The 25,669-nt window shown below is 44.8% G+C and overlaps 1 protein-coding gene across 1 annotated transcript in view; it reads right to left on the reverse strand.

Moving 5' to 3' along the window:
• The window catches only part of LOC126455828 (uncharacterized), a 222,137-nt gene that overhangs the window by 122,797 nt on the left and 73,671 nt on the right, over positions 1 to 25,669 (reverse strand). Inside the window, exon 2 of the mRNA XM_050091589.1 lies at positions 2,160 to 2,222. Within this exon, the coding sequence (XP_049947546.1) occupies positions 2,160 to 2,222 (63 nt within the window). The remainder of the gene's footprint in view (positions 1 to 2,159; positions 2,223 to 25,669) is intronic.

A 25,669-nucleotide genomic window follows, 5' to 3' on the forward strand; every position in this document is an offset into this window, starting at 1 on the left:
TGATCGTACCATTTCATATCGCTTATTAACATCACCCTTCAATACCTGTATGCTGTGATGCTGAAGATGCTCACCACTAATCTTGTAATCAGATACTATACCGATATTTCCATTTGCTACAGCTGTTAGCTCACATTTATCAGCATTTAAAGGGAACTGACATTCGTTACACCAAGTGGAAATTATGTACAAGTTTTTCCCCAATTCCCTACCATCGACCAACAACGATACTTTGCTGTAAACAACAGCATTATCAGTGAGCAGTCTGATAGTGTTGCTGATCCTATATGATTAACCGTCTGTGTATACTGAGAACATTAGAGATCCTCTTAAGACGTCGGCACACGGGCGGTGCTGTCGGACGTCAACGTTGAGCGTGCCAAGTTCAACGTGCTGCTGAACGCTCAGAAATGATGCGACTTGCGCACACGGTACGTGGGCCCGAACGTGGTATACGCGATCACAACGCACTCCAGCGGCAGTTGCGGGATGTTTCTAGTTCGTAAATCAGACTGTTTACTAAACGGGCGCGAGTAAAATTCCCACGTTAGCTCTATTAAAACGCACATTTCCTCCATCGTCCACGTAAAGGAAAGTACCATGTCCAATCAATAAGGACACAGGCTTACCAAAGCTCCATTACAAACAGTGCAATACAAATTTGCAATACTTCTCCACATAAGATAAACATTATTCCATCATTCCCACATTTTAGTAAAACACCAAGGTGAGCCTTACTTGATCACTGTTCCTACACAGTAGCAGAATCTTTGCAACAAGTGAATTTCGAAGCGTAAAAGAAAAAGAAGCAAAATATCTTTATACAAGTAGCGCCAGCTGTCGTATAGTTTAAGCCTATCGAACAAAGTCACCCCTCTAGAAAAGGTGAACTTATATTAACATGACATCAAATATTATATATACTTATATTAAACTAATAATAAAGTATCAGAACCTAATAAAAACGCAAATGTTAGGAAAAAAATTTGGAAGTGTCGAGTCGCGAACCACTGCCATACGAAGCAGTGACGCTACTCACGTCGCTAAACTAACAACACATTGTCACTCAACCATAGCTTGTAAGGAGTTGCTGAACACCTTAATCGTAGATGTGTTACTAATTGAAATTTAATTATAATAAATTATACCAAGAACAATGCGTTTTGGGTGGATCTTCAGTGTGTCGCTGCCTTCAAATAGCATCCTCTCATAATAAGCGAGTTACAATAATTCTTTTGCCACGAATATGATGTTTCTCATTATTTTATTGGAACGAATCACACAGTTAACTACGGGTTTTCCAGTGATTCTCTCTTTGCTGGTGCCCAGAAACGGCATGTATACGTATAGGCTTGAAATGAATACCAATATGGCGCCAATAAATATTCGGAAAGACTCCCGAACGTGATATTCCACGCTGTGACGTCAGAAACTCGGTACGCTCAACGCTCAACGTTCGGTTGCACGGTCCGTGTGCCGACGGATTTGCACTTCCAACGTTCCGACGTTCCTCTCGTTTCTGTAGAACACTCACTGGCGAGCAGGACGTACTGTATTCTGTTAGTCAAATACTCGCCGATCCAATCGCATATGCTTTCGAAGACACTATGTATCATTATACCTTGGTCAGTAGACGACGATGTGGAATAGTGCCAAACGCCTATCAGAAATCTAGGAAAACAGTACCTGCTTCTTCACGTATATATGTCGTTTGAAATATATCGTTTATGAACGAAGCAAGTTGCGTTTCGCATGGGTCGAACCCGTGTCGATTCCTTGAGAGCAGCTTCCCTGCCACGAGGAAAGTAGCTCTAAGCACTATGGGACTTTTAACATCTGAGGTCATCAGTCCCCTAGATTTAGAACTACTTAAACCTAACTAACCTAAGGACATCACATACATCCATGCCCGAGGCAGGATTCGAACCTGCGACCGTAGCAGCAGCGAGGTTCCGGACTAAAGCGCCTAGAACCGCTCGACCACAGCGGTCGGCCTGAGGAAAGTCGCTGTCTCATCGATGTCAGCGTCAGCAGCCTTGCTTCTGTCGCAATGCAATACTCCTCTGATATTAGTGATGACGATGACAATGGTAATTATGATGATGAGGACGATAGTGATGGGCGTTACGAAGACAGCGAGGCGGCAACAGTGGACTCACCTGAGCGGCGTCCGTCGTCCGAGAGGCACTCGTCGTCTACGGGCACCGGAAAGAAGTTGAGCACTGCGGACATAACGGAAGTGGCAGTGAGTCGCAAATAAAGGCAGGCAGATCAGCTATGAAACTATGCAATAAAAGTATACAACAGATGAAGCACAGCCAAGTTTAGAAATACGTGTAAGTAAATGAGCTGCCTCTGCAACTGATGCAGGGCAATGAGATGGTACGCTACTCGGAGGTAACTAACTCGAATCCCTTGCTGAAAATAAATTATCGTCACTGGTATCTGAACGGCAAGGAGAGAGGACACAATGACGCACAATTGACAAGGCTGTGTTTCTCAGAATTGGTTCCTACAATTCGATGGCAATTTCTGTAACACCACACACACTCTCATTCAATGGAGACTGTAAACACTCCAGGTTGCGATTTTGTAAGCCATTAATATTTCCAATTTCTAAGTGAGTAAAATTCATTTCCGGCATGACAAGTTACGCATGCTAGCGTTTGATAAGCTGTGAACTGTTCTTTTTGGCTGAAAGCTGCAGCAAACACTGTATTCAGCTTTGACAACTGTCGAACATGTGTTTGATTATTGTTGAACATTTCTACATCTACATCTACATTGATACTCCGCAAGCCACCCAACGGTGTGTGGCGGAGGGCACTTTACGTGCCACTTTCATTACCTCCCTTTCCTGTTCCAGTCGCGTATGGTTCGCGGGAAGAACGACTGCCGGAAAGCCTCCGTGCGCGCTCGAATCCCTCTAATTTTACATTCGTGATCTCCTCGGGAGGTATAAGTAGGGGGAAGCAATATATTCGATACCTCATCCAGAAACGCACCCTCTCGAAACCTGGACAGCAAGCTGCACCGCAATGCAGAGCGCCTCTCTTGCAGAGTCTGCCACTTGAGTTTGCTAAACATCTCCGTAACGCTATCACGGTTACCAAATATCCCTGTGACGGAACGCGCCGCTCTTCTTTGGATCTTCTCTATCTCCTCTGTCAACCCACACTGATGAGCAATACTCAAGTATAGGTCGAACGAGTGTTTTGTAAGCCACTTCCTTTGTTGATGGACTACATTTTCTAAGGACTCTTCCAATGAATATCAACCTGGCACCCGCCTTACCAACAATTAATTTTATATCATCATTCCACTTCAAATAGTTTCGTACGCATACTCCCAGATATTTTACAAAAGTAACTGCTACCAGTGTTTGTTCCGCTATCATATAATCATACAATAAAGGATCCTTCTTTCTATGTATTCGCAATACATTACATTTGTCTATGTTAAGGGTCAGTTGCCACTCCCTGCACCAAGTGCCTATCCGCTGCAGATCTTCCTGCATTTCGCTGCAATTTTCTAATGCTGCAACTTCTCTGTATACTACAGCATCATCCGCGAAAAGCCGCATGGAACTTCCGACACTATCTACTAGGTCATTGATACATATTGTGAAAAGCAATGGTCCCCACTCCCCTGTGGCACGCCAGAGGTTACTTTAACGTCTGTAGACGTCTCTCCGCCGGCCGCGGTGGTCTCGCGGTTCTAGGCGCGCAGTCCGGAACCGTGCGACTGTTACGGTCGCAGGTTCGAATCCTGTCTCGGGCATGGATGTGTGTGATGTCCTTAGGTTAGTTAGGTTTAAGTAGTTCTAAGTTCTAGGGGACTGATGACCACAGCAGTTGAGTCCCATAGTGCTCAGAGCCATTTTTAGACGTCTCTCCATTGATAACAACATGCTCTGTTCTGTTTGCTAAAAACTCTTCAATCCTGCCACACAGCTGGTCTGATATTCCGTAGGCTCTTAATTTGTTTATCAGGCGACAGTGCGGAACTGTATCGAACGCCTTCCGGGAGTCAACGAAAATGGCATCTACCTGCGAGCCTGTCTCTAATATCTTCTGGGTCTCATGAACAAATAAAGCTTGTTGATGTTTACCAAGTCAATTTTCCTTCGTACATTAATTCATTTGTGAATTCATGAAAAACATTTTCGATCAATATTTCTCATACGTGTCTATGAGCAACTAAATTTAAAGCCACCGATAATATTAATGAAATTTTGTTACTTCTGTTTTTTCAGTGGTGACCAGCTGTTTTGATTCTTTGAGTAAGAGCACAGGGCAAGAACATGAATAAAATTCAATGTATTTTGAGGAGGACATTAAAGTAATTTTTTTTTGCTATGTTACACGTGGGATTACATATTTGGCCAATACATATAGTTACAATCAATTCCAACAAAACCATTTGTTTTAGATTGACCACCCCCGTTTTGTTACAGCCTCTCCACTGTGTCAAAAGAAAAAAGAGCAAGTGAAATTTTAATGATCATTCGTCAGCTGGAGAAATGGATGTCTAGATGCTCTTCGGGAAGAGCAGCGTATATGTTATCACTGTGTGTTATTGTAAACGAACACTTTACTTCTCGGCAGTAGGTCTCACCGTATCCCTTTTTTTCATTCGACAAACTTTCGGTGGTTGTTCTGTGTATTTTGGTATGAGGGACCCGTGTTACGGATGGGTCGAAACAGGGGGATCCCGTTGCTTGCTCTGTTGTTTTTCCGGATAGTGTCCTCAAGGTCCGACTGTTTCAAGCGTTTACTGTCTTTGATGCAGAGTTGTCTGCGATCTTTCGGATACTGAAGCAGATGAGACGCTCTTCCCGTCCTAAATTTCTTGTCTGTTCCGATTCACTAAGTGCCCTTCACTCATTGGAACGTTTGTATCCAGCAGATAAAATAGTCCAGACCATCCAGGATGCCCTCCTCCAACTTCAGCGACTGGGGAAGTAGGTGGCTTTCTGCTGGGTTCCAGGCCACGTCGGCATTGCTGGGAACGAAAGGGCAGATCTCTCAGCCAAGGAGGCGTGTCTCGATCCGCAAGTATTTCAGTGTGCCATCCCCCTGCACGCACTCACCTCGCTGTTGAGCTCACGAGCCATGCGTCGGTGGGAGGATGAGAGGCTGGAAATGACTGACAATAAGCTCCGTTTATTCAAGCCCACACCGCGTGTGTGGTGTACTTCCTTCGAGCCACCTAGACGAGACGAGGTTCTGCTCACTCGGCTTCGGATAGGCCACAGTCCTATGACGCATGGCTTCCTGTTCCGGCGAGAGGACCCTCCAATGTGTGGTACTTGTGGCGTCCAGGTCACTGTGCGAAACGTTTAATTGGATTGCGTTTTATTTTCTGACCAGCGGGCTGCGGCTGACTTGCCGGGGGATCTGTCATCTCTTTTAGGAAATACTCAAACGAATGTCGCTAAAGTTTTAAAGTTCTGTGACTTGTCCAATGTTTATACCAAGATTTTAGGGAAAGCGTCTTAATTTGTTCACAGGGTGACTGGCTCGCCCATATTTTACGTAAGTGGCCAGCCAGTGACAATTTCCAGTGGCATCCTTGACGCTCCTTTCTCGTTTTCCTTGCGTTTTATTTTCTTATACAGCATTTTACATCTTTTCCCGCTTTCTTTTCGTGTATGCTTCCATTTTACTAAGTTTTTCCACATTCATTCCTTTTAATGTGTGTCAGGGCGCTGATGACCTCGACATTCAGCGCCCGTAAGCCCTAACACACACACACACACACACACACACTGTTCTCAGGTGGCTCGTTACAGAGTAATTGCATTTTGTTTTATTTCTTATCCCTTCTTCTTTTTGCATTGTTATTGCAACGAAAATACCTGGGCAAGAGTTCAAATATCAACAGTTTCTCTGTGACTCTTGTTTGGGGCCAAACTTGCTCCATTGCCTCACGGCACTGGCTGTAGACAACAGTAACGCACTGTTAGCCCTCAAGCCTGCGTTCATTATTGCTCGCTTCTGTCAGTGGTTTGTTTTTCCAGCATCGTTAGTTGAACTTTAACACTAATACACAACATTGTGGATAGATTTACTGGTGAAGAGATGGCTGGATTGCACGTTGTGTGCGGGTTCACCGAACGCAATAGAAGGCCAGCACAACGGCACTACGCTAATCTGTTCCCGCAGCATTGACAGCCACATTACAGTGCCTTTACTTCTGACAGTTGGTGAATTACTCTGCGTTTCGTGTTGTAAGCTGTGGTGTACAGACTTCTTCACTGTTGTGGCGGTATTTCACAGAAACAAAAGCTATTTGTGTAACAAATCGAATCAATCGTAATTACATTATTACTACGTAAGGAGCCACCGAAGACCGTGTGGTCCTCACATCGAAAATATTCCTGGACACCCTTCGAAAGTTTGTCTCTGGGTTTCGGTACACTCACCCATTAGAACACAGGCAGCACTCTACACTACACAAGCACTCACAACAACCATTCACACGAAGCATTTTCACATCTGACCCATCATCTACAGTTCGTCAGAACGCAAAGGCATACAGTGTCCTCAACGACCTTACCAAAAGAACTCTGTGTCATATACCACACACCCACGCTCATTAATGTTGTTCCACGTCCACTAGAGTGTCTTCATGGTGGAACTGTGGAATATCACTATCATACACTCCTGGAAATTGAAATAAGAACACCGTGAATTCATTGTCCCAGGAAGGGGAAACTTTATTGACACATTCCTGGGGTCAGATACATCACATGATCACACTGACAGAACCACAGGCACATAGACACAGGCAACAGAGCATGCACAATGTCGGCACTAGTACAGTGTATATCCACCTTTCGCAGCAATGCAGGCTGCTATTCTCCCATGGAGACGATCGTAGAGATGCTGGATGTAGTCCTGTGGAACGGCTTGCCATGCCATTTCCACCTGGCGCCTCAGTTGGACCAGCGTTCGTGCTGGACGTGCAGACCGCGTGAGACGACGCTTCATCCAGTCCCAAACATGCTCAATGAGGGACAGATCCGGAGATCTTGCTGGCCAGGGTAGTTGACTTACACCTTCTAGAGCACGTTGGGTGGCACGGGATACATGCGGACGTGCATTGTCCTTTTGGAACAGCAAGTTCCCTTGCCGGTCTAGGAATGGTAGAACGATGGGTTCGATGACGGTTTGGATGTACCGTGCACTATTCAGTGTCCCCTCGACGATCACCAGTGGTGTACGGCCAGTGTAGGAGATCGCTCCCCACACCATGATGCCGGGTGTTGGCCCTGTGTGCCTCGGTCGTATGCAGTCCTGATTGTGGCGCTCACCTGCACGGCGCCAAACACGCATACGACCATCATTGGCACCAAGGCAGAAGCGACTCTCATCGCTGAAGACGACACGTCTCCATTCGTCCCTCCATTCACGCCCGTCGCGACACCACTGGAGGCGGGCTGCACGATGTTGGGGCGTGAGCGGAAGACGGCCTAACGGTGTGCGGGACCGTAGCCCAGCTTCATGGAGACGGTTGCGAATGGTCCTCGCCGATACCCCAGGAGCAACAGTGTCCCTAATTTGCTGGGAAGTGGCGGTGCGGTCCCCTACGGCACTGTGTAGGATCCTACGGTCTTGGCGTGCATCCGTGCGTCGCTGGGGTCCGGTCCCAGGTCGACGGGCACGTGCACCTTCCGCCGACCACCGGCGACAACATCGATGTACTGTGGAGACCTCACGCCCCACGTGTTGAGCAATTCGGCGGTACGTCCACCCGGCCTCCCGCATGCCCACTATACGCCCTCGCTCAAAGTCCGTCAACTGCGCATACGGTTCACGTCCACGCTGTCGCGGCATGCTACCAGTGTTAAAGACTGTGATGGAGCTCCGTATGCCACGGCAAACTGGCTGATACTGACGGCGGCGGTGCACAAATGGTGCGCAGCTAGCGCCATTCGACGGCCAACACCGCGGTTCCTGGTGTGTCCGCTGTGCCGTGCGTGTGATCATTGCTTGTACAGCCCTCTCGCAGTGGCCGGAGCAAGTATGGTGGGTCTGACACATCGGTGTCAATGTGTTCTTTTTTCCATTTCCAGGAGTGTAATTTAAGGGATTCCCTCTGTTGTTTAGCTGAGTGGAGGCTTGTTTATCTATGAAAAGCGCGGCGAATAAAATGTCGGAAATCCTACCACAGGTCTAGCGTGAGATCATTATATATTTGTATAGCGGTGATATATGTGGATCGAAACTGAAGTGTGAAAGATTGTTGTGAAAATGGTTTTTCTCCAGCAAGTCAGTAACAACCACAACCCATAGTCACCTTGAGCAGAAATTCTCGTTTGGCAGGCAAAAAAAAGTGACTCATACTTGTCCCTAGCGGCGAAAACCTGCTATTTTTCTAATCTGTGTATCTACATCTACACTTCACAAGCAACTTTAAGATACACTATGTAATCAAAAGTATCCGGACACCTGGCTGAAAATGACTTACATGATCGTGGCGCCCTCCATCGGTAATTCTGGAACTCAATATGACAGGTTCCACTCTCGCAGGCATACGTTCAATCAGGTGCTGGAAGGTTTCTTGAGCAATGGCAGCCCATTCTTCACGGAGTGCTGCACTGAGGAGAGGTAGCGATGTCGGTCGGTGAGGCCTGGCACGTAGTCGGCTTTCCAAAATATCCCAAAGATGTTCTCTAGGATTCAAGTCAGGACTCTGTGCAGGCCAGTCCATTACAGGGATGTAATTATCGTTTAACCACTACGCTATAGGCCAGGTGTTCGATCGTGTTGAAACATGCAATCGCCATCCCCGAATTGCTCTTCGATAGTGGGAAGCAATAAGGTGCTTAAAACATCAATGTAGGTCTGTGCTGTGATAGTGCCACGCAAAGAAATCAGGGCTGCTAGCCCCCTCCATGAAAAAACACTGCCACACCATAACACCACCGCCTCCGAATTTTACTGTTGGCGCTACGCACGATAGCAGATGACGTTCACCAGGCATTCGCTATACCTCCACCATCCCATCGGATCGCCACATTGTGTACCGTGATTCGTCACTCCACACAACGTTTTTCCACTCTTCAATCTTCAAATGTTTACACTCCTTACACCAAGCGAGGCGTTGTTTGGCATTTCCCGGTGTGATGTGTGGCTTATGATCAGCCGCTCGACCATGAAACCCAAGTTTTCTCACTTCCCTGCTAACTGCCATAGTACTTGCAGTGGATCCTGATGCAGTTTGGAATTCCTGTGTGATGGCCTGGATAGTTGTCTGCCTATTACACATTACGACCCTCTTCAACTGTCGGCAGTTTCTATCAGTCAACAGACGAGGTCGGCCTGTACGATTTTGTGCTGTACGTGTCCCTTCACGTTTCCACTTCATTATTACATCGGAAACAGTGGACCTAGGGATGTTTAGGAGTGTGTAAATCTCATGTACAGACGTATGTCACAAGTGGCACCCAATCACATGACCACGTCCGAAGTCCGTGACTTCCGCGGAGCGCCCCATTCTGCTCTCTCACGATGTTTAATGACTAGTGAGGTAGCTGATACGGAGTACCTGGCAGTAGGTGGCAGCACAATGCACCTAATATGAAAAAAACGTATGTTTTTGGGGGTGTTCGGATACTTTTGATCACATTGTGTACGTGACGGAGGGTTCTTCTGATACCACTATTACTTACCCCTCCCCTGTTCCATTCGGAAACGATGCGTGTGACGAATGACTTGGTAAACCTTGGTGCCAGCTCTAATTTATCTCATTTCCTCTAGGTGGTCGTCTTGCCAGAGACATATGGGAGAAACTGATATACAGCCAGGTTCTTGTTTGTGCGTACACTCTCGGAATTTCAACGGCAAACCTCTCCGAGACACAAAACACTTCTCTTGTAGCGTATGCCACCAAAGTCCGTTTGGCACCTCTGAAACGCTCGCGCACTATATAAAAAATCTCGTGACGCAACTTGGTGCTCTGTATTGCATATTATCCGCCTCTTCTTTTAATCCCACAATACTCGAGACTAAGTCTTACAAGTGTGATTCTTCAGTTTTCCCCGACGTATTTGTTGATCGATCAGCCGACTGGTGTGCTCCCGCTTCATAGAGTCCAACGGCACAATATTTCGGCGAACCGACGTGTCGCCATCGTCAGCTGCTCTGAAGAATTGACCTCTTGGGACGCACGGTCGACTTCTATCCCCTTCCCCGTGAGCCGTTCCCTACGCGCTCAGCGAGCCATAGCGCATGTCGTCGCGGCTGCGAAAGACGTCGGTATCTGTGGCCGGCGGCCCGTCGTTCAGAGGCTATCGAAATACGCACCGTGGAAAATCTCAGCAACTCTTGTGAACCAGCACTGGATTGATTTAGAAGATACTCAGAAAACACAATGTTCTGGCAACAAGGGCGGACGTACACTACTGGCCATTAAAATTGCTACACCAACAAGAAATGCAGATGATAAACGGGTATTTATTGGACAAATATATTATACTAGATCTGACATGTGATTACATTTTCACGCAGTTATGGTGCATAGATCCTGAGAAATCAGTACCCACAACAACCACCTCTGGCCGCAATAACGGCCTTGATACGCCTGTCAGACAGTTTGGATGGCGTGTACAGGTACAGCTGCCCATGCAGCTTCAACACGATACCACAGTTCATCAAGAGTAGTGACTGGCGTATTGTGACGAGCCAGTTGCGTGGCCACCATTGACCAGACGTTTTCAGTTGGTGAGAGATCTGGAGAATGTGCTGGACAAGGCAGCAGTCGAACATTTTCTGTATCCAGAAAGGCCCGTACAGGACCTGCAACATGCGGTCGTGCATTATCCTGCTGAAATGTAGGATTTCGCAGGGATCGAATGAAGGGTAGAGCCACGAGTCGTAACACATCTGAAATATAACTTCCACTGTTCAAAGGGCCGTCAATGCCAAGAAGACGTGTCCGACACGTGTAACCAATGGCACCCCGTACCATCACGCCGGGTAATACGCCAGTATGACGATGAATAATACACGCTTCCAATGTCCGTTCACCGCGATGTCTCCAAACACGGATGCGACCATCATGATTCTGTAAACAGAACTTGGATTCATCCGAAAAAAATTATGTTTTGCCATTCGTGCACCCAGGTTCGTCGTTGAGTACACCATCGCAGGCGCTCCTGTCCGTGATGCAGCGTCACGGGTAACCGCAGCCATGGTCTCCGAGCTGATAGTCCATGCTGCTGCATACGTCGTCGAACTGTTCGTGCAGATGGTTGTTGTCTTGCAAACGTTCCCATCTGTTGACTCAGGGATCGAGACGTGGCTGCACGATCCGTTACAGCCATGGGGATAAGATGCCTGTCATCTCGACTGCAAGTGATACGAGGCAGTTGGGACCCGGCACGGCGTTTCGTATTACCCTCCTGAACTCACCGATTCCACATTCTGCTAACAGTCACTGGATCTCGACCAACGCGACCAGCAATGTCGCCATACGATAAACCGCAATCGTGATAGGCTACAATCCGACCTTTATCAAAGTCGGAAACGTGATGGTATGCATTTCTCCTCCTTGTATGAGGCAACAGAACAACGTTTCACCAGGCAACGCCGGTCAACTGTTTGTGTATGAGAAAACTTTCCTCATGTCAGCTCTTTGTAGGTGTCGCCACCGGCGCCAACCTTGCGTGAATGCTCTGAAAAGCTAATCATTTGCATAACACAGTATCTTCTTTCTGTCGGTTAAATTTCGCGTCTGGAGAACGTCATCCTCGTGGTGTAGCAATTTTAAGGGCCAGTAGTGTAGTAACTAGATCAGCGCTGTAACAACCAGGACGACCCGCCAGGCATCGCTGGCCACAGATGCCGGCACAGTTCGCCTCGATGGCCGCGTTGACGTGAGCACTTGGGCGAGGACAGCGTAGAGAAATTCTCGTTGGGGGACGGGATACAAGTCGGATATGCACCCCCAGTAGGTCGATTCGTCAGCGAAGTCTGATCGCTGAAATGTTGTGCCTTTGGGCACTATGAATCGGCAGCCCATCCACTCCCTGTTCCATCAAGTCTTAAAAGTGTTTTCCTAGCCAGAACTTCCGTGGATGAATTACATTTCCAGAGTAGTTTAGAGAGTAGAAGACAGTAGTTATGTTCATTGCTCTGAAGGTACGCTGAGAATGAAGAGTGAGTTACGAAATACTCTGGAAAGCTCGAGATGACTAAAAATAACTCCATGAACTGCACCTCAGGGAGTGTCATTTTCGTGACATGACGAAAGACAATCATTAGAAATATTTCCAAAATTACTAGGAGGTTGTGCTTCTATAATGTCGTGGCTTCATCAACTGGCTTAAATAGAGGCACATTGACCATGTGGTATGACAGTAGGACATGCGTCATATTAGTTATGGAGACAAGGTGTGAGACAAGACGTCATCGGGCAACCTTTTTTTCCTGGCTAGGAAACACTTATTTTGTAACGGTGCCCAGCCTCTGCCGAATCCTTCGGCAGATGACCAGTTTGTGGATGTAAAGGAGACATCACGTAGTACTGGAGTAACTGCGATATTCATCGAGTTGTCAGTGAGATGCGAAGAACAGTAGTGGTTGTAGGAACCACGCATGCCGTCTCTAACTTTATAAGATGCTGGACAAAAAATTATAAACGTAGTTGTGGTTAATACATTACGTCCATTGTGGGTAGCAAATTACAACCTTCCAAGTCAAGATAGTAAGCATACCTTCCCGATATATAGAAAATCGATTACCACTGATGTTGCCATTAACAGTACCTCATGTCAGCTGAACCAATAAAAAATCGCTTTCTTCAGGTCAACTATGAACCGTATGCTTCGCATCCCTATCAGTGAAGCAGATGCACGTAATGAAATAAACATACTTAGACCTAGAGCTCAAAATAATGGTTAACTTGCTCACGCTGATTATTAAGGGGCTATCTGTAAATATTCAACTTTAAGAAAGACATCGTCACAGCCAAGATGGCATTTGTAAAAACTTTATTTTCGATGGCTGGTTTTTGTAAGCAAAGTTACCATCATCTGTTTTGTTAATAGTGTATATAAAGTGTGAAAGGTATTACGTTACGAAAACTAGTGTACATATCATCAACATAATAGAGTGAATTATTATTACACACACTTCTACAGGTTAATACATGTGGCCGATTCATGCTACAAATATACTCCATATCTTAATTAGTTGGTCAATTGACGTTAGATGCATTGTCATCCATTCCAGTCATTCATTTAATGTTTAACTACTTCACATGGCTCTGAGCACTATGGGACTTAACACCTGAGGTCATCAGTCCTCTACAACTTAGAACTACTTAAACCTAACTAACCTAAGGACATCACACACATCCATGCCCGAGGCAGGATTCGAACCTGCGACCGTAGCTGTCGCGCGGTTTCGGACTGAAGATTAACTACTTAGCTACTGTAATAGACCGGTGGTCCAGGGTTAGCGTCTTGGACTATTAATCAAATCTTCCTGGGTCGCGGGTTCTAACTTCGCCACTGCTTAAATTTTAAATAAAAATCAACAGCAGTATCTGCCGATGACTTCCAGATAAGAAGTTACCCTGTTTCTGCCAACGGTCTTGTCAAAGGGGACAGAGATTCAGGGCACTCTCTTGCCCATGGGGTGGGAAACTGCCCCTAAAAGGCGAAAGAATCAGCAGTGACCGGTGACATGAGGATGCAGAAGGCAAATTAAAGTAGGGCGTACGCACAGTACATGTGCCCTGTAATTGAAAAAATGTTATGATGATCTCTCCAATGGCAAAAGATTCCGGACTAGTACCCCATTCAGATCTTCGGGGAGGACTGCCTAGGAGTATGTGACCATAAGAAAAAGATTGAATAACTAACGAAAAGATAACGTTCTGCGAGTCGGGACGTGGAATGTCAGACGTCTGAACGTGGTAAAGAAGCTATAAAACGTGAAAAGGAAAATGCCATTGCTCAATCTGGATGTAGCGGGGGGCTGTGAAGTGAAATAGAAAGAAGGTAAGGATTTCTGGTCCGGCAATATCAACAGCAGTAGAAAATTGTATAACGGAAGTAGGATTCGTTGTGAATAAAAGTAGGGCAGAAAGTGAGTTACTGTGAACAGTTCAGTGAAGGGGTTTTCTCATGAAAATCGACAGCAAACCAACACCGACAACAGTTCAGGTATAAATGCCCTCGTCGCAAGCTGAAGGTGAAGAAGCACAGATATTAGACGAGGATATTGAACGAGTTCAAAAATGGTTCAAATGACTCTGAGCACTATGGGACTTAACTTCTCAGGTCATCAGTCCCCTAGAACTTAGAACTACTTAAACCTAACTAACCTAAGGACATCACACACATCCATACCCGAGGCAGGATTCGAACCTGCGGCCGTAGCGGTCGCGCGGTTCCAAACTGTAGCGCCCAGAACCGCCCGGCCACTCCGGCATTGAACGAGTAACTCACTATGTAAAGAGAGATGCAAATCTAATAGTCATGGTTGACTGGAATGCGACTGTAGGGGAACAAGTAGAAGAGAGGATTACGGAGAATATGGGCTTGATAGTAGGAATGAGAAAAGAGGAAGATTGATTGAGTTCCGCAATAAATTTAAGTTAATAACAGCGAAAACTCTGTTCATGAATCACAAGAGGAGGAGGTGTACTTCGAAAAGGTCCGGAGATATTGGAAAATATCAGAGAATATCATAGGAAGGCAGAGATTCCGAAATCAGATACTGGATTGTACAGCGTACTCAGGAGCAGATGTACATTCAGATCACACTTTAGCAATGATTAAGAGTAGGCACAAGTTTAAGATACTAGTCAGGGAGAATTAGTGCGCAAGGAAGTGGGATAGGAAAGTACTAAAGAATGAAGAGACACGCTTAAAGTTCTCTCAGGTTATAGATACTGCGATAATGAATAGCTCAGTAGGCGTTTCTGTTGAAGAGGATTGGGAATCTCTAAAAAAGGCAGTCACAGAAGCTGGAAAGGAAGAGATAGGTACAAGAAAGGTTAACAGCAAAGAAACCATGGGTAACAGAAGAAATACTTCAGCTGATCGACGAAAGAAGGAATTACAAAAAGATTAAGGAAAATTCAGGAATACATAAGTACAAGTCACGTAGGAACGAAATAAATAACAATTGCGGGGAAGCAATGATAAACGTGAAGAAATCTAAAAATATATGATTGTTGGAAGGACAGTTTCAGCAGATAGCAAAGTGAAATGAAACTTCTATGAAATTAAAAGCAAAGGTGGTAACATTACGAGAGCAGTGGGAATTCCGTTGTTAAATGCAGAGCAGAGAGCGGATGGGTGGAAAGAGTACATTGAAGGCCTTACGAGGCGGAAGACTTGTCTGGAGACGTGGCAGAAGAAGAAACAGGAGTCAACAGGAAAGAGATGGAGATCCACTATTAGAATTAGATTTGAAAGAGCTTTGAACGACGTAGGACCAAATAAGGCCGAAGTGATAGATATCATTTCATTAGAATTTCTAAAATCATTGGGGTATAGCAACAAAACCCCTATTCACAGTGGCGTGTAGAATGTATGAGACTGGCGGTATACCATAAGACTCTCCGAAAAACATCATCCACACAATTCCGAAGATTGCAAGAGACAACAAGTGCAAGAATTATCGCACTATCAGCTGCATCCAAGTCGCTGACAAGAATAATATACAGAAGATGGAAAAGAAAATTGAGAATCTGTTAGATGACGATCAGTTTGGCTTTAGAGAATGTAAAGGCGCCAGAGAGGCAGTTCTGCCGTTGCGGTTGATAATGTAAGCAAAACTGAAGGAAAAATTAAGACGGGTTCAAAGGCTTTGTCGACCTGGAAAAAAAGTTCGACAATGTAAAATAGTGCAATATGTTCGAAATTCTTAGAAAAATTGGGGTAATCTACAAGGAAGGACGGGTAAAATATAGTCTGTACAAGAACGAAGAGGGAACAATAAGAGCGGAAGACCAAGACCGACGTGCTCGGTTTGAAAAGGATGTAAGACAGGGATGTAATCTTTCGCCCCTGTTGTTCAGTCCATACACCGAAGAAGCAAAGAAAGTTTCAGGAATTGGCTTAAAACTCAGAGTGAAAGGGTGTTAATCGTAAGATTCGCTGATGACATTACTGTCCTCAGTGGAAACGAAGACCTACAGGATGTGTTGAATGGAATCAAGTCTAATGAGTACAGAATATGGATTGAGAGTAAATCGAAGAAAGACGAAAGTAATGAGAAGTAGCAGAAATGAGAACAGCAAGAAACCTAACGTCAGAATTTAGTATCACAAATAGAAAGAGTTAAGTAATTCTGCTACATAGGTGGCAAAATAATCGCTGATCGACGGAGCAAGGAGGACATAGAAAGCAGACTAGCACTGGCAAAAGGAGCATTCCTTTCCAAGAGAAGTCAGCTAGTATCAAATATCGGCCTTAATTTGAGGAAGAAATTTCTGAAAATGTACGTTTGGAGCAAAGAATTATGTGGTAGTGAAACAAGGACTGTGGAGAAACCGGAACAGAAGAGAATCGAAGCCTCTGAGATGTGGTGCTGCAGATGAATGTTGAAAACCAGGTGGACTGATGAGGTAAGGAATGAGGTTCTCCGCAGAATCGGCGAGGAAAGAAATATATGGAAAACATTGACAAGAAGAAGGGACAGGATGGTAGGTCATCTGTTAAGACATCAGGGAATAGCTTCCACTGTACTAGAGGGATCTGTAGTGGGCAAAAACTATAGAGGAAAACGAAGATTGGAATACATCCAGCAAATAATTGAGGACATAGGTTGCAAGTGCTATTCTGATATGAGATGATTAGCACAGCAGAGGAATTGGTGGTAGCCAGTCAGAAGACTGATGACTTTAAAAAAATCTCAATTTGTTTGATTATTTATAACTTTTCTATTCATATTACTTGTCTACTTTCAAAGTTGAATACACCAGTAGCTTGTAATGCTCACTTGCGTCCATTTTATTCTGTAATTTAATGCATCTCGTGTGCAAGATCACAGCGGCAATGTCAGTATCCTATGAAAAACAATCTTTTCTTTTCGCAAACATTTCCGTTACATTCGCCAGCGCCACGACTCTAGCGCCTAGCCGCACTTGGTCCAAGATATAACGTTCGTGTAACACCTCCATCTGATGGTGAGGCTGCAGAGGCTCGAAAACTAATTAACGTCACAATAAATACGTATCAAATTCAAAAAGCGGCTGGTCGTATACTGTACCAACATAAGCCACCGATAATTGTGCTTATTTTCCGATACTGAAACGCATTTCCACACCCGTTCTTTAAATTCTCAAGACTGTATATTACAGCGGATAAGGGGCAGAATTTACGTGCAGACACTGAAGACCCCTGGTTCTCGTTGACCCCGGTGCCCTCCCTGATGACGACAGCGGTGGCCGAATCCACCTGTTGCATCACATGAAACAGACTTCGGAAGTGAGTACCGCTTCGCGTGACCCAAGAACCCGGCGTTCCTCGTTCACAACGGTTTCTCGATAATGAATGTTGCCATTCATGACTTCACAGGCATATGTAAATATATATTGACGGTTTTGTGGTTAGCGTCTGTGTATAGCTGAATACATACAATTTCATGTTTTATCGTACGCGTTTAGTTTTGATTTAATAAGAGGCATCACCAGTGGCCAGAAATGTGTATACTTTTTCAGGAGAAACGTTTATTTACTCATAGTTGTTTATGTAGGGTTGTTATGATTATGGTGTGGCATTACGTAGTACAGTAGTACAAAGAAATTCTCAAACAAAGAAGGCCTTCCCGTACAGCTTATTGTAGACGCATAAATAAATAATACTTGTACTCGCTTAGTAAGCGTGTTGTTGTCTTCTTGTTACTGCGGCCTTGAGTCAGAAGACTGGTTTGATGCCAGTCTATGCCAGCCTATGCTGTGCAAGCATTTTTTTCTTTTATTAATTGTTTATCTTTCGGACGTGGCCATATAGCCATCTCACCATTGGGAATTTTATACTAAAGTTTCTTTTAACAATTCAGAGTATACATTAATTCAAGTCGTATCCTGGTACGAGGTTACACTGGCTTAACAAAGAACAGATTGCGACATAAAACAAATTTTGCATCCACACAGGATACACAGAGGACAGTATGTTATAAAAATCTTAATGGTAACACAATAAGAAATGAGAAATCGCCGTTGATACACGTGCAAGCACATTCAACTCTGCATAACTACCGCCACCTACATCCTTCTGACTGTGCATGTTATATGGTTCAAATGGCTCTGAGCACTATGGGACTTAACATCTGAGGTCATCAGTCCCCTATAACTTAGAACTACTTAAACCTAAGTAACTAAGGACATCACACACATCCATGCCCGAGGCAGGATTCGAACCTGCGACCGCAGCGGTCGCGCGGTTCCAGACTGAAGTGCCTAGAACCGCTCGGCCACACTGGTCGGCTGTGCATGTTATACCGAAGCCTTTGTCTCCCTCTACAAAATTTATTCCCACGTTTCTCTCCATTACCAAAATGACACTTCACGACGTTTCCTGGCAACAGGTCCCTTCTTTTAGTCAACTTGAGCCATAATTTTTTACCCGTATTCGATTCAGTATCTCCTCATCTGCAATACAATCTACCCATCAAATCTTCAGCATTCTTCTATAGCACCACATTTCAAAAGCTTCAATTCTCTTCTTGTTTGAACTGTTTATCGGTCACGTTTCACTTACGTATAAGGCTACGAGAGACAAATACCGTCTGAAAAGACATCCTAAACACTTAAATTATACTCTGCATTAATAAATCCCACTTTGCGATAAATGCTTTTCTTACTGTTGCTAGTGTGCATTTATGTCTTACCTATATCCGTCATCATCAGAACACACTTGCTGTCACATTGTAAGTTACACTGTTTGAAAAAAAAGAGAGGCATCCTGAAGACATGTTCGGGTGTCAGTGTCATATCGTACACGTGCACACCAAGGGCGGATATGTAAGTGATTTGGAGTTGTAATTCTCAGTGAAAATTAAAAAGGCCACCAGAGTGCGGTAGTGTTGTTCGTGTTTAGTGTTGTTACCAGGCCTGGTAGGGTGTATAAGCGCCGCGTACAGCGACAGGTGTTGAGTGATCGCGACGTCCTCGCTATCTTCATCCTGTCCAAGCTTGTCCTCCGCCACTGATGATCTCGCCGTCTACCGGGCGTTAAACCCAAATAATTCTTCCTTGATTCAATCCCAGCTCAACACACAGGCTCGTTCTTATAAAATGTACGTATAGTTACAACAATAAATTTCCTTCACGCGTTTACTACAGACAATGAATCCATATCCTACTCTGTTTCATACAGTTTGTCAGGAGAGTATCGAATATTTTCAGGGGTGATAAGACTTATCGAAACAAGAACAAGTCCAACAAATGGATGCATACTTTCTGAAATCTGAATGCATGTTCACAGGGAGGACTGAAAGACTTTTGCTTGCAGATACAAGTACAGTCACTGCACTGGCACTCGTCCTACAGTATCAACAAAGTGATCTGACGTCTATCTGAGTACACTTCAGTCGGAGCATTTCCTAATCTGCAGTCACTTGTGTGGTTCGAACTGTGATGTAGCATAGTTTCATTCGCGTTATTATATACCATTGCACAGTAAACAAAACGCAACTCTGGATATGTATGGGGGTGTCTTACCGACAAATGCAAAAGACTTCACTTTTACGTTAACTGATTTTTTTTCTCTTTTCCACCAATGGACAGCAATGGAAACTCCACGCATGATACGGCTGGTGCTTTTTTAAGGGAAACAACCCATTAGTTCTTTCCCTCTGCGCTGAAAAAATCTACATGGATGAGTACCATTTGATAAGTTATTCGGCCGACTTTTCCAGCGTATTAGGAGCCAAGACTCTGAATCACACCAAATGGTAAACAGTGGAAGGACTCCCTCGGTTCACACCCTGAGACGGTGGAGCGGTTGTTACATTTAGTGCATCAAACTCATGGCACAATTTGTATAGGTTAATTGCCGTCTTTAGCAACTGTAATAAAAGTTTCGTTAAGATCACATGCGTTTTGCTTTATTTGAAAGCATCTTCAGTGGTCAGTGTAACAATATGGTTTTTTCTCTTACATTTTTGTTTGTTCTGCTCATTAACAGTTCGCGTAGTTTACTTTTTACTTCAACCAGTTTTTATTCTTTTCGTTTCTCACGGTTGTTTTGTTGTTTATTCCATTCTTCCTCGACTTCCACGCGTATATGTTGAGTATTTGCATTTGCACACAGCGATTTCAATGAACTTTTACGCTTTCGTGCATTGTCCTCTCGTCATTTTGCGTGTTGATGTTCTATGTCGGATGGAGAGGAAACTGTTGGAAGCCGCCATTATGGCAGTAATCTATGTTTTATGGTATTGAAGAAAATAAATACATATAAAAGCACAAAAGGAGTCTCAGGTGTGTAGAATTCATAACCCTTAATCACTTCAAAAGAAATATTCGGTGATTATAAAGACGCAAGTCGTTCGGAAGTTTTGTGTGGTTTGATGAAGCGAACCTGCAGTTTTACATGGTTTTGGGATTCGTCGAGAATATTTCTCCGAAGACCTAAATAATTCCACGAACTAAAGTTGGACGCTACATTCCATACACGTGACACAGCATAGAACTTGGCTGTACCGATCGATTTCCGTAGAGCTATAAATTATCTTTAGCGATTTCAGGTGGAGAAGTTCCAGCAAGGAGACTACTCAATGAGATCTGCTGCTGCGAAACGCATATGGTATTACCGTATTCTTTAACTTACGAAGAACAGTAAGCAATATAGACTCATAACCACCGCAAACATAATTAAAAGGACTTCATGTAAATAAAAAGAGCAAACAGTAAAAAGGAATCACTAAACCGAGCGATAAATAAAATTAATTAATAATAATACGTAATCACATTAATAAAACGTTCGTTAAATAATAGAGAGAATAAAAAAAGAATAACTTTAAAACACAAACGCACACACATATGTTTTCTCTGTCCGTCTGTCTGTCTGTCTCTCTTCCTAGAGGAAAATACAATCACAGAGCGATAGCCGACCCGTCTACCACTACATAAACTAACAAAACAAGAACGCATACCGCAAAAGCAAAACAAAACACGAAAAATGACGAGAGGACAATGCACAGAAGTGTAAATGTGGTAAGTGCAGTGAAACTGCTGTGTGCAAATGGAAATTCTCAACACATACACGTGGAAGTCGGAGAAGAGTGGAATAAACAACAGAAAACTGCGAGTAACGGAAAGAATAAAAACTGGTTATAGCAAAAACTAAAGTATGCGGATTGTTAATGATCAAAACAAACAAATTTGCAACAGAAGAAACCACATTGTTACAGTGACCGCTGAAGATGCTTTAAAATAAAGCGAAACGCGCCTGGTCTTAATAAGGCTTATATTACAGTTGCTAAAGAAGGAAATTAAACAATAAAACTTGGGTACGTGCAACTGCGGAAAAAGAGGCCATAAACAAAGACCACTGCACGTCATGGCACAATGTGCTATGGTTAACGGTATCAAGCGGTATTGTTTGAAAATTGCTTTATCCAGCGGTAGCTTCAGCACATCCAGTCTCTCAAGGCCACAGGATCACCGCGACAGATTGCAGTTCTGTCAGTAACGGTTGTAAACGTGTGGTGCAGATCCGCCGTTTACTTATAAAATTTTCTTTATTTCCTTTTCTTCTCTGTCAACAGAAACTGCATCTAATGATGATACATGTAGTTGAGAAATATCTGTAGCTTTCTTGAATGCTACAAGCATAAAGCTTGTCATGTGGCATATTATGTCAGCTACAAGCAGCTTCAGTTGTACATCGACGGCCATGTCCATAAATAAACAATTCGCAGAACCACGAACAGCATGTCAGAGACAGAATCTCAATAGGGGAAAGCGGTGAGCTCTGAATCTTCACTTCGCAGGTAACAGGCTGCTTTGATACTAGTGAATATCACTACGTGTGGAGAGCTACTACTTAGCCGACCGCCTCATGGTGTGCTCAGCTGAGTGAACACTACTGAAACTGTACGGTACTTCTTAATAGACGCTACTAAACAGTCTTTCACGTTAGCTGAGATATCCATAAATCCTAAAAGAAAATGCGTTTATGTTTCTTCAAAATGGTTCAAATGGCTCTGAGCACTATGGGACTTAATATCTGAGGTCATCAGTCCCCTAGAACTTAGAACTACTTAAACCTAACTAACCTAAGGACACCACACACATCCATGCCCGAGGCAGGATTCGAACCTGCGACCGTAGCGGTCGTGCGGTTCCAGACTGACGCGCCTAGAACCGCTCGGCCACTCCGGCCGGCTATGTTTCTTCAAAGTGGATGACAACCGTATCCTTCACCTATGACTGCCGAGACGTGCTTGCGCTCCGCCCCTGAGGCTTAGACATCAAAGACACAAACTCTAATCTTACTGTATTCCCTCACAGAAATAAGAACATCCACAGCTTCCACTAAGTGAAAGTTATCGATGAAAGAGGCTGAATCACAGTGAGATGAGCTAGTTATATTTTTTTATCGAGTTATCTTCCGATGGAAAGCATACCATTACGACTTTCGTGCTGTGTCGTTGACGTGACAGATACATGCTGCATCTTACACACCTTCTTGTTATGAGAAGAAGTTATCTGAACAGGATAGGAAATGGTGGCGGACTGCATCAGTTCAGCCAGAAGACTGATAATGCCAAAAAATATTCTCCATGATGGTCCATGACCGACCTAGTGCAACTGTTGTACTTTTTTCCCCTCTCATTCAAGAACGAATACGGAAAACTATTCTTAAAACCGCTCGTTCCGTACTTCCGCACAGACAAGCACATACGCCAATCCGTACATCAAGATACTGTGAATTTCCGTAACGGTTTATTAAGCACGCGATGCGGATGGTGTGATGTATAGGTAGTAATCAGAGGAATCGATGAAGGGGTCTACTGGCAAATATACCGCAAGCGCCAAGTCCTACGCGAGCGGGGAAATACCGGCCGAGTGCGTTGAACCGGGATGACGTACTGGCGATCGACCCGAAGCGTGCTGACTCCGATTACGGTATGGAAAGGATTTTCGACCTTGCAATGTAGCTGACAAGACGAGAAGGAATGGTAACTTACAGGTGCTCATCGCCGAAAAAAAGAAGACAACGATTGCACAGGAAGTACACTACTGGCCCTTAAAATTGCTACACAAAGAAGAAACGCAGATGATAAACGGGTATTCATTGGGCAAATATATTATACTAGAACTGACATGTGATTACATTTTCACGCAATTTTGGTGCATAGATCCTGAGAATTCATTCCCAGAACAACCACCTCTGGCCGTAATAACGGTCTTGACACGCCTGGGCATAGAGTCAAACAGAACTTGGATGGCGTGTACAGGTCCAGCTGCCCAGGCAGCTTCAACGCGGTACCACAGTTCATCAAGAGTAGTGACTGGCGTATTGTGACGAGCCAGTTGCGCGGCCACCATTGACCAGACGTTTTCAATTGCTGAGATCTGTAGAATGAGCTGCCCAGGGCAGCAGTCGAACATTTTCTGTATCCAGAAAGGCCCGTACGGGATCTGCAACATGCGATCGTGCATTATCCTGCTGAAATGTAGGGTTTCGCAGGGATCGAATGAAGGGTAGAGCCACGGGTCGTAACACATCTGAAATATAACTTCCACTGTTCAAAGTGCCGTCAATGCAAACAAGAGGTGACCGAGACGTGTAACCGATGGCACCCCATACTATCACGCCGGGTGATATGCCAGTATGGCGATGACGAATACACGCTTCCAATGTCCGTTCACCACGATGTCGCCACACGGATGCGACCATCATGATGCTGTAAACAGAACCTGGATTCATCCGAAAAAATGACATTTTGCCATTCGTGCACCCAGGTTCGTCGTTGAGTACAGCATCGCAGGCGCTCCTGTCTGTGATGCAGCGTCAAGGGTAACCGCAGCCATGGTCTCCGAGCTGATAGTCCATGCTGCTGCAAACGTCGTCGAACTGTTCGTGTAGATGGTTGTTGCCCTGCAAACGCCCCCGTCTGTTTACTCAGGGATCGAGACGTGGCTGCACGATCCGTTACAGCCATGCGGATAAGATGCCTGTCATCTCGACTGTTAGTGATACGAGGCCGTTGGGATCCAGCACGGCATTCCGTATTACCCTTCTGAACCCACCGATTCCATATTCTGCTAACAGTCATTGGATCTCGACCAACGCTAGCAACAATGTCGCCATACGATAAACCGCAATCGTGATAGGCTACAATCCGACCTTTATCAAAGTCGGAAACGTGATGGTACGCATTTCTCCTCCTTACACGAGGCATCACAACAACGTTTCACCAGGCAACGCCGGTCACCTGCTGTTTGTGTATCAAAAATCGGTTGGAAACTTTCCTCATGTCAGCACGTTGTATGTGTCGCCACCGGCGCCAACCTTGTGTGACTGCTCTGAAAAGCTAATCATTTGCATATAACAGCATCTTCTTCCTGTCTGTTAAGTTTCAAGTCTATAGCACGTCATCCTCGTGGTGTAGCAATTTTAATGGCCAGTATTGTAGTTACATTATGTTTTGGATCGCCCATAAGGCTAAAGGTGGAGGGAAATGAAAATGTGCGATTAACACATATCGTCATACTCTCTTTAGAATGGCAAAAACGTTTGTGTGCGCGCGCACTGTCAGGCAATAGCTGGGCATACCGAGTTGATTCTAACGACAGGCCTCGGATATTTCCAATGGATTCTACAAAATAGGCAGGCCTCGCCTGTTAGTGGAAGCGCGCCCTGCATTCCATTACCTTCAGTTCTCGGAACCGGCGATTCCACCGCCCCAGCTGGGCGTACGCGAGCCGATTTCTGCGGCGGGCCACGCTGAGAAAGCCACTGAGTTTTCATGTGGTTTTCAGTCGACAAAAAGTTTTAGTTGCTGCAAGTATAACGGGCGATCAAAAAGTCTCCGTTTGAGGAAGCTGCTGCAGCGTACGTGCAACGTAGTGCAGCTCCGATGTGGGTATATAAGCACCGACATTTAGGCAAGAGTTTAGTGTTCAGTTCGTTTGTTTCCGACGTGCTTGCGATAAATGTGGAAACGTGAACTATGAAGGCGTTATTACCAAATGTTCCCAGACAGGAGCAACGTGCTGTTATCCTTTTGCTGGCCTGTGTGGCCGTGCGGTTCTAGGCGCTTCAGTCTGAAACCGTGCGACCGCTACGGTCGCAGGTTCGAATCCTGCCTCGGGCATGGATGTGTGTGATGTCCTTAGGTTAGTTAGGTTTAAGTAGTTCTAAGTTCTAGGGCACTGATGACCTAAGATGTTAAGTCCCATAGTGCTCAGAGCCATTTGAACCATTTTGTTATTCTTTTCTTGATTGCCGAAGGACAAACGCCATTAGACATCCATGGGAGCATATCTGTCGAAAATCACCGTTGTGGAACGATGTGCCAAGCTCCGCGCTGCTTCTTGATAAGGCACGTCCCTATATCGTGAAAGTCGAAATGCAGAAGTTACGTTAAGTCAAGTGGAAGACACACAATACCCACCCTGTAGGGCTGATCTCTCCCCCATGCGGTTATCACGCCTTCGGTCCCTGAAAAAAGGCTTTAAAGGG

This window comes from Schistocerca serialis, chromosome 2, assembly GCF_023864345.2.
Source record: "Schistocerca serialis cubense isolate TAMUIC-IGC-003099 chromosome 2, iqSchSeri2.2, whole genome shotgun sequence".
In the NCBI taxonomy this organism is placed as follows: Eukaryota; Metazoa; Arthropoda; class Insecta; order Orthoptera; family Acrididae; genus Schistocerca; species Schistocerca serialis.